This window comes from Rhineura floridana, chromosome 2 (assembly GCF_030035675.1).
Source record: "Rhineura floridana isolate rRhiFlo1 chromosome 2, rRhiFlo1.hap2, whole genome shotgun sequence".
In the NCBI taxonomy this organism is placed as follows: Eukaryota; Metazoa; Chordata; class Lepidosauria; order Squamata; family Rhineuridae; genus Rhineura; species Rhineura floridana.
The window spans coordinates 72,043,920-72,053,515 of NC_084481.1; the positions used below are offsets into that span (position 1 = coordinate 72,043,920).

The window sequence follows — 9,596 nt, forward strand, 5'->3', positions numbered from 1 at the left end:
CCAAAGTACCTTAAGGACCCTTTAATGCCTTATGCTCCACCTTAATCACTGAGATCCTATGATGGGGCACTTATTTTGGTTTGGTCAGCCTTTACTAGGGACCAAGTCTTTAGGGTGGCAGGCCTTGCCCTGTTGAACTCCCTGGCAGTAAAGAATCATTCCTGTCTTCTTTTAGACATCTCCCAAAAACTGTGTTACTCAGACAGGCCTTTACAATGTGAATTTCCTTTTACCAACCAGTATTTACTGATATTTTGTATTGATTCTTTTATTTAGCTTATTGTGATTTTGGATGCTGTATATTGTCTTGCTGTATTTTTATGAAACAGCGGTCTATAAATATTTCAATAAATAATTAAATAATGGGTTGTTTTGGAACTTCCAGCTTAACCTTTCCACACCAGGGGCATTTCATCCTATCAGTATGGTGCAACATCCTCCTTTAGAAGAGAAAGCCAAGAAAAAGACTGATAGTAATAAGCTTTCAAATATTTTGAATGACCATTCTGTTCCTACAAAGCATACTGACCTCCAGTCAAATAGCTGGTGGCAAAGGGACTCTAAGCAGTCTGAGGATCAGGGTTCCAATACTATGTCTGATGGCTTCACTGTCATCAGAGATTCACACTCAGTCATCCTGGATAACTATTGCATGTCCTTTGGAAGTTCCGTAGCACAAGAAACTGTAGTGCATTTAGAGTACAACAAATATGGAGCAGATATAAAAAACGAAGTCTCCAGTGGGGAAATGCATCAGGTTTTGGTGACCTCTGAGAATCTAAGTATTATAAGCAAAGATTGTATTTTTGACCATCCCGATGGTTACTTCAGCCCAAGTGAAATAATACAGACTACAGAAAAATATGAATGTTCTGCTTCAGGGCATCAACAGAGTTTCAAAGCTAAGGACTGGGGGGGAAATTCCACAAACAGGAGTGGCCCTAAGCTATATTCAAACAAAGCAGAATCAGAGGTAAAACCAGATCACAACATAAGTGTAAGAAATGCTATGAATATTGAACTTAGAAATAGTGACATGGATTCAAGTTTGCAAAACAAAGCTATAGAAGATCACATCTCAGTAACTAATATTCCAAATGCTTTAATGGATCTTAAACAACCTGAAAGCAGTATTTGTACAACGGTCAATTTGAGAATGATGGAAAATGCCATTGTGTCTGAAGCTACTGAAAACAATATTACTGAGGCAGCTCCCATCAGCCATATTACAATATCCAGCCATGACCCACCTCAGATCTCCCATGTTTCTAGACAAAGAAAGATCATGCAACCTAACTTCAGCCACAGCTTCAATATATTTGCCTACAAAGAGAGTGACAGATATAAAGTAAACAACAACAGACCCACCTTAAATTTAAAGGCTAACGTGTGTACCAAGATGCCTCAAGACTTTATTATTTTGGGCAAGAGTTCTATCCAACATCAGGCTAATAAGATAAAGAATCCAATTTCCCATTCTCTAGGACTGTCTCATGAAAAGACTGGGATTTCATCAAAACTTCAGAAGAGACACCTTCAGCAAGAGAAATACCACTTCAGTCAAAGTAGTCACAAGCCACCGAAGCAGGTGCTTCCCTCTATTTCCAAAAATTCTCCAAGCTCAGGAAGAACCACCACTCCTTTTTCTGCAAGACAAGCACAGTATTCCATGGACTTCATAGATCTGAAATACAGTGACATGTTCAAAGAAATAAATTCAAGCGACAAAGGCCCTGGCATTTATGAAATGTTTGGGACTCCAGTATATTCCCGTGAGTCTGATGGACATGATAACAAGTGCAGGAATGTGCATTCTGCTCCAGCAGGGAGGCACACTGCTATGAAACATAAATCTAACCATCTCAGCGGGCAGAAGATTAGCAGAATAAAAAAGGCCCAGAAGAAAACATATCCTAAATCACACAAGAATTCCCTTGGCATTAAACAGAAGAAGGATTTGGTGCCAAAAGAAACGTCAAGCAGCTGTCCAGAGCAGGAGGAAGGAGAGATTGTCTGTAGTGCAGAAGGGCAAATAAAGAGTGCTGAACCATTTCGTAAGGATGATGCTCAGCGACTTCCGAGTCCCACTGAGTTTATTGGACTTGCTCAACAAAATGATGTCATTCCTAATTCAAACTTGTCAACTATTGAAGAAGTCTCACTGGAGCACACTTCAGATGTTGCTGACGCTTTCATTCATAAAGCATTTGCCACCAATGTCCAGGAATTACTTTGGCCTGAAGTTAAAGTTCATGCAGAGTATGCTCCTTTCTTAAGCTGTCCAAAAGATACAAATGAACATAAAAAAACAGGAAAGGGCAGAACTGAAGCAACCACTGGCCTTGAGGATCTGGATGCAAATCAGTTTTTGTGTTATGAGGACAATAAAAGAAAGCCCTCTGCGCTTTATGTTCTGGACAGAGTCTTCCAAACAGAGTCACCTTCTCCACAAAACTTGCAACTTGGCAATGTTGGCTTGGCAAGTTTATCACCTGAATGGACTTGTCATCCTGCAAACTCAGTTTCCAAGCCATACCAAAATATCCTGAGCTACAGTGAAGAAATAACTGAAGACTTATTTTGTTGCTCAGTAACTGAGTTGCTCTCTCTTGATGGTGCTGATGGCAACTGTTCTAGTGTAACTACAAAGAATGTAGTTGTTGAGACACAAAATGGAAACACTGGGAGTAAAGAAGATGGTGCGGCAAGTGTTAGAAATTATAAGGTAAGCACTAGAGTAGCTATCTGTAAGCTTATCACTAGACAACAATATTTAAAATATATTGCACTTGGACTTGGAGATCCAAGCATCAATTTCTTCTCATTCACAAATTCCTCAGGTAACCTTGGTCAACTCATTCTCTGCAGCCTCAGCTTTCTATTTGTAAATAGCAATGAGAACCAAAGAATATTGCTGGATCAAACCAATGTCTATCTAGTCCAGATGTCTCCGTATGTTGACAAGCAGGGCATGAAGGTAATGGCTTTCCCCTGCTGTCTGTCTCCAGCATCTGATACTCAGAGATACATAATCTCCATATATGGATGGCCCATTTAGATACCATTTGCTAATAGCACTCAATAGATTAATCCACCATGTTAAATAGCAGTCTCAAGACTGCTCATTGAAAAAAACTTTTTAAAAATTGTGTATTTGACATGCTTATATCAATGACTCATTTGAAGGGTGTGTTTCCAATTCAATATGTTCTGGTTTGCTCTTCTGCCAACTTTTGCAGGATTTTTCTCTAGACTTCATGGAATCCAGTAGAGAAAATAGATTTTTAAATGTGACTACATTTTCAGAAAAGAGCACAACTTGTGAAAATCCCATCTTGTGGACCAAAGGTGAAATCCTTGGAAAAGGAGCCTATGGCACAGTAAGTTACATTGGGAATATATATAACTCACTTCTATTATCTCAAACTGTATTCACAATATCGCTATTCAATTTCTTAAAATAAAGTTTTTGTGTCAGCACACTTTGATCAATCATAATCAGATTTCAGTCCTTCTGAACCAGCTTCACCAGCCTGGTGTTCCTCAGATGTTTTGAATTATAACTATCAGCCCCAGCCATATAAAATTTACACACAAGCGTCATCTTCCCATTCCTCATAGCTAGCTTCTAAGCAGAAACTGGATGTGATCTTACATTCCCTGCCCTTGCCTTATCTAAATATTTGATTATGGTCACTATTGCTCTTAGCAAAGTGCCTGTCAATATTCTAATTTGCATTTATTTAGTTGTATCCAACAAAGTTGTTGCATTTGCAGGAGTTCTGCTTGTGCAACAGAACTTCCCTTCCCTCTCTTATGCCCATGCCCCACCCAATTTGCTTCAGACTGTTGGAGGAACCCTCAGTACAGGTCTAGGGGACATGTGGCGGGAGGAGAGGGGAGGTTCCACTGCACAAGTAGAAGTCCTTGCATGAACAGGATTACTTTGCTGGATACATCCCATTTTCTCCCATCAGTGAATGGCTTCTATTAACAAAGAAGAATGTACAGCTGAGAGCATAATTAAACAGAAAGCACAATGTCCTTATGAATAGGGTTGGAGACCAGAGTTTGCATCAAACACAACTGCATCCCCAATTATAGCTATTTTACTTTCTGTCACAGAAATCTGTGGGAGCTGGTGTCATGGGAGTAGAGCAGATTTCCCTCCCCCTAACTGAGCAGGCTTCCAAATGCAGGTCTGTATTTCAGGAAGCCATCCAAATCTGTGGGTGAACTAGAAAATGAGTATGAACTGGAGTCTTTAAGGGTAGGTGGGAGGAAACATCTCTCTACTTGTAGAGACCACATACACTGGGAACTGTAGTCTAAGCAGACTTGGAAATTAAATAGGCCCAAGTCTGGTCAGCACTTGGATGGAAGCACCACCTGAAAACCCTGTGTATGCCTTAATGCAGCCCTGGGCTGTTGCTGGGAGGAAGGGCGGGATATAAATCAAATAATAAATAAATGATGGAAGAAAGGTGGGGTAGAAATGCAGTAAAAAAATGCCTTGTGATACTTCACTTCCTGTGTGCACATCTTTCAGATGAGAGCACATCCACACACAAAAAAGAGTGTGTGTGTGTGTGTGTCTGTCTAGTTCCAAATTAGGCATTTTGATTTTTAGGTATATTGTGGACTTACAAGCCAAGGACATTTAATAGCTGTGAAACAAGTAGCACTGAATACCTGTGACCAAGTTGGGACTGAAAAGGAATATGAGAAGCTGCACGAAGAAGTTGAGATTTTGAAAAATCTAACACACATCAACATTGTAGGGTATCTGGGCACAGGTTTGGAAGACAACATAGTGAGCATCTTCATGGAATTTGTTCCAGGTGGCTCTATTGCCAGTATTATTCATCGTTTTGGGCCACTATCTGAAATTGTCTTTTGTAAATATACAAAACAGATTCTACAGGGAGTTGCATATTTGCATGAAAACGGTGTGGTCCACAGAGATATTAAGGGCAACAATGTCATGCTTATGCCCAATGGTGTTATCAAGCTCATAGACTTTGGATGTGCAAAGCGCTTAGCCTATGTAAGTCTGACTGATACACACAGTGAACCACTGAAGTCTGTGCATGGCACTCCTTATTGGATGGCACCAGAAGTGATAAAAGAATCTGGCTATGGAAGAAAATCAGACATCTGGAGCATTGGCTGCACTATATTTGAGATGGCCACAGGAAAGCCACCACTGGCTTCCATGGATAGGATAGCAGCCATGTTTTATATTGGTGCTCACAGAGGAATTATGCCTTCATTACCCAAGCATTGCTCAAGAAAAGCAGCAGATTTTGTTCATTTGTGTTTGACCAGGTGAGTGGTTTTTAATGTCGAGATACACTTTCCCCCCGTTAAATAAGTTTAGTTGAATGAGTCCTTCCCCCCCCCCCCAAAAGGTAAAAGGGCTGTTAGTCAGTGGTGGCATAGTACGTATTTTGCACAGAAAATGTCCACGGTCCAACTCTTGGCACCTGTAGATAGGGGCCAGGAAAGAGTCCTGATTGAAATAAGGCAGCACTGAATATCCCCCTTCCACATTTCTGGGGCCATTTGTCCGCTGCAAAAGTAAAGAGGGTTATGTTCTTTGGCAGATTCCTAAACTTTTCAGAATCAGTTTGTCTGAAGCAAAGGTCATGACAATACAAAAACATTTAAGACCAGACAGGAATCAAATCCTTAAAACATCAAGCTTACAAAAAAAAAGCTTCAGTAATAAAAATGGCTCCAATGCAACCTTTTGATGCTCACATAGTATCATGAGCAAGAAAGTTTTTCACTACTGAGTTTATTACTAACCAAGTAATAAATCTAACTTACTGACAAAAGCATATGTATTACTCACAAAAGAATCTCTATTCCCCCCCCCCATTACTTTCCAAACAGGAACCAATATGAGCGGCCAACTGCTCTACAGTTGCTGCAGCATCCCTTGATGAAAAATCCATGAACTTTGCAAATCAAACAAATGTCAGATTTGTTCCCTTCTTGTTGGTTAACTGAGTTTTAAGAAACCTAGCATTTTTACTTTAATTTGACAACCGCTAAAGCATGATCGGTATGTAAAAGTTATATAATCATAAATCCTTTGTTTTTCATTTTCAAATACAGATGTATTCAACTGTTGCTATTTCAGGATAATCAACTCTGTATCAAAGAACACGATGGATATTTGGAAAGAATATATGCAATTATTTTAATCTCATTTAAAAATTAACTAAGCATACTGAGACCTTTTGGCCTTCCCACCTAATAAAATATAAAAAACTGAAATATGCTCAATTTAACAAAATATTTATGCAATTCAATTTTCTAGTCATAAAGTGGAAAAGCATAAATGTAATTAGAGGTTGCAAAGCACTCCTCACAATACTAATGAGACATTCATATGGTCTGGTTTTTTTCCACAAAAAAGGGAGGAGCTTCCCAATCTATCAAATAAATCTGGGCTCTGGATGAGAAAGTGACACTAGTCATGGATATTTCCTGCCCCTGGATAGGTCATTTTAAAACTACCCTGAAATAAGAGGGGCTTTAAATAAATCTAAATATATATAACTGTAAAAATATTCCTGTTCCCAGGCAATAAAATATTTTGTCACCATGTGCTATTTAGTTACAATTTGCTACAATGTAATCACATATAGTGATAGCATTTGACAATGAGTGATTTCTAAGGCACGTCTACATTGTGAAGCAGAATGAAAAACTTTGAAGGAACCAGAAAAATCCATCCCAAATCCTCTTCCCCAAGAACCTGCCCCACAAGCCCCCTACAGATTCACCCATATAATCCACTGCCCACAGAAAAGAGCATATAAAAGTCATCATAGACGCAGACATTCTAGCAGTCTAGTGATAAAAACCAACCCCTATAAAACTTAAGAACCTCCAGCTTGGGGGGCGGGGAAGGATTAAGATTTCAATCTCAAAGATCACATTCTTGGGTTTCAAATTGTAAGAACTGTCCAAGTCTTCCCACTAAGAAACTGTCTTTTAAGACCTCATCCATCTACTTCACCTATTTCCTTTTTAGCTAAGGATGGGGAAGAGGTGCCCCTCCAGATGTTGTTGGGTTCCAACTCCCATCAGCCCCAGCCAGCATAGCCAATGGTCAAGGATGATCTGGAGGGCCACAGCTTTCCCATCCCTGTTTCAGTTGAAGTTTCGTACTCATTGGATAGCAAGTGAAGCAGAACTAATTCTATGCAGAGAAGCAGTAAAATATTGTCAGCTCTAATTCCTCAAAATCTGTTGAGGGATGTTAAAAGGAAAACTATCTATGCGTGAGCAGAACAGAATTCTACTTGCACAACAGAACTTCCCTTTCCTCACCTTTCCCCTGCATTCCAACACACACAATTTGCGCCAGAGATTTTTTGGCATGCATGGGGGTAAGAGAAGGTGAAGTCCTGTTTTGCAGCAACGGATTTTGCCCAAAGAATACAAGCCCTAATATATAAAAATTGTTCTCAAGTTTCAGCCAAAATCACACACACACCATTAGGTTTGCAGTGCAAAATACTTTGCAGATTCTTCCATGATTTTAGTAATGCTAGAAACATCACATTATTCTGTTGTTTGGACATCATAGGGATAAGTTCAGTATGGACCAGCCCAGCACACAACTGCAAATAAGGGTTTGTTTACTATGAACTTGCTAAAACATTCCTCAAAATATCAAATACGGAAGGTTTGTTGAGGTTTCCGAGGCTGCAAAAATAGGTTTGACAGTATGAGTTTTTGAGCAACTTTAAGAATTTAGAGAGAACAGATTTTAGATTTCTTATGATCACAGGAGGTTTCGTTATTCTCCTATGAGACATTCAAGAAAGATCATACAAAAGAGAGTGCATGTATATTTATAAAGGGCACAGAATCCAGTTTGTGACAAATAACAATTTCTATGTAATTCTAATTGCGTTGAACACACAGGCAGAGACCTCATCCAGAACTAGTTGGTAGTCTCCATACGTGGAAATTATACAGAATTTGAGAACTAGCACACAATGTTGAATAATTTTCTTTCCCTCTCCTTTAGTAACACACAATTTCCAGCCCTTACAGTTGCCATTGTACCTTTGAAAACTTCCAGGCACTGTGCAAGTTTCTAGAGCATAGGTGAGGAAACTCCTATGGCCTTCAAGACAAGCCTCTCTCCCCAAACCACACTTTAATTGGTTATTGCTTACCCAAACATTTCTCACAACCATTGCTTTTTTGGGGGAGGGATCACAATGTTGACAGTATGCAAGCTAACATATGAATGTTCAATTGATTTGCATAATTTAGGACACAGGCTCAATAGTCATGATGTGGAACATGGGCTTCATTTAACACAAACTGTACAGTTCAAGGCCAATGTACCAGTTTCTCTTAAAGACACATAGCTTACAATCTTTAGGTTGCATCCAATGCTGCAGCATGCTGATTGTGCAACAGAACTTCCCTTTCCTCTCAAGTACCCCTGAAATCTGCCCCAGAGGATCCCCCAACCCCTGGAGCAGATTGAGGGGAGGGCTGCAGGGAGAGTGGTAAGTTCTGTTGTGCAAGGAGAATGGCAGTGTTGGATACAACCAAGTGTTCTAAAATGTTCATTCAGATATTCATAGAAACTAGAATATTTATGAATTGGGTTGTTTGAGCAAGTTTTCATCTATAAAGCTAAGTAACATTGGGCTAGGTACTCTCAGCCTAACCTGCAGCCCTGAGAAGATAAAATGGGATACCTATATACCACTCTCAATATTATGCAGGTCACATTCTTCTTGTATGTTCTAACATGTATAATAGTTCAAAATTGTTCCTTAATCAATTATGCTGATTGGTGATAATAATAGTCACCTTACTGATAACCTATGCAGATGATTCAGTCCTTGAAACTAATCATGTATTATGGAGGCTTGGGGTTTTTTTTTTTTACCTGGACAGTTCTCTTAATTGAGAAAGTCCTGCAACAGTATTTTGTCAGAACTTTGAATCTCAAGCCAACTGTACACATATCGCTACCTTTCATTTGACAACAGCTAAAGAGGTAGCTATTTGAAAGGAAATACCAAGGGATTAGTTTCCTTCCTGGGGTTTGACAGAGGAGAAAGCAGTTGTCTGAAGAGAAGAAAAATAACATCTAAAATAAATATACCTATCCCACATTGTCATTTTTCAATTACTTGCCCAAGCTTAAATAGAAGCCAATGAAAGACAACTCCCAGGGAGTTTTTCTCCCATGTTTTTCTCCATATGGGTGTTTGGGAAAACAATAGTACTTACAAGAGAAAACAAGAGAAAACAGATTACTAAAATCCCTAGTCTTCACATTCACATTCATTCTTAAGTTCATATATGGTCTACTTCAATTTTGTCATAGTTTAAGTGTGTGTGTGTGTATATATATATAAATACGAGCAGTGGGGGATGGGGAGAATCTGTTAAGGCGTCAGATATATAAAAGCACAATTTGAATGCCAGAATTGAAAGTGCAGCACTGAATAATTCCTGCGGTCAATGGCCATCATGGTAGCCTAATCAACATGAGATAGTAAAGTCAAAAGTATATAACACCGTTCTAATGGAAACATGACCTG

General features: G+C 39.2%; 1 protein-coding gene across 1 annotated transcript; it reads left to right on the plus strand.

Annotated features, from left to right (window-relative positions):
* Window positions 1-424: 424 nt before the first annotated feature.
* MAP3K19 (mitogen-activated protein kinase kinase kinase 19) lies at window positions 425-5,962 on the plus strand. Its single transcript, XM_061612704.1, has 4 exons — window positions 425-2,725; window positions 3,240-3,380; window positions 4,631-5,328; window positions 5,899-5,962. The coding sequence occupies exons 1-4, from the start codon at window positions 425-427 to the stop codon at window positions 5,960-5,962; spliced, it is 3,204 nt and encodes a 1,067-aa protein (XP_061468688.1).
* Window positions 5,963-9,596: the final 3,634 nt, after the last annotated feature.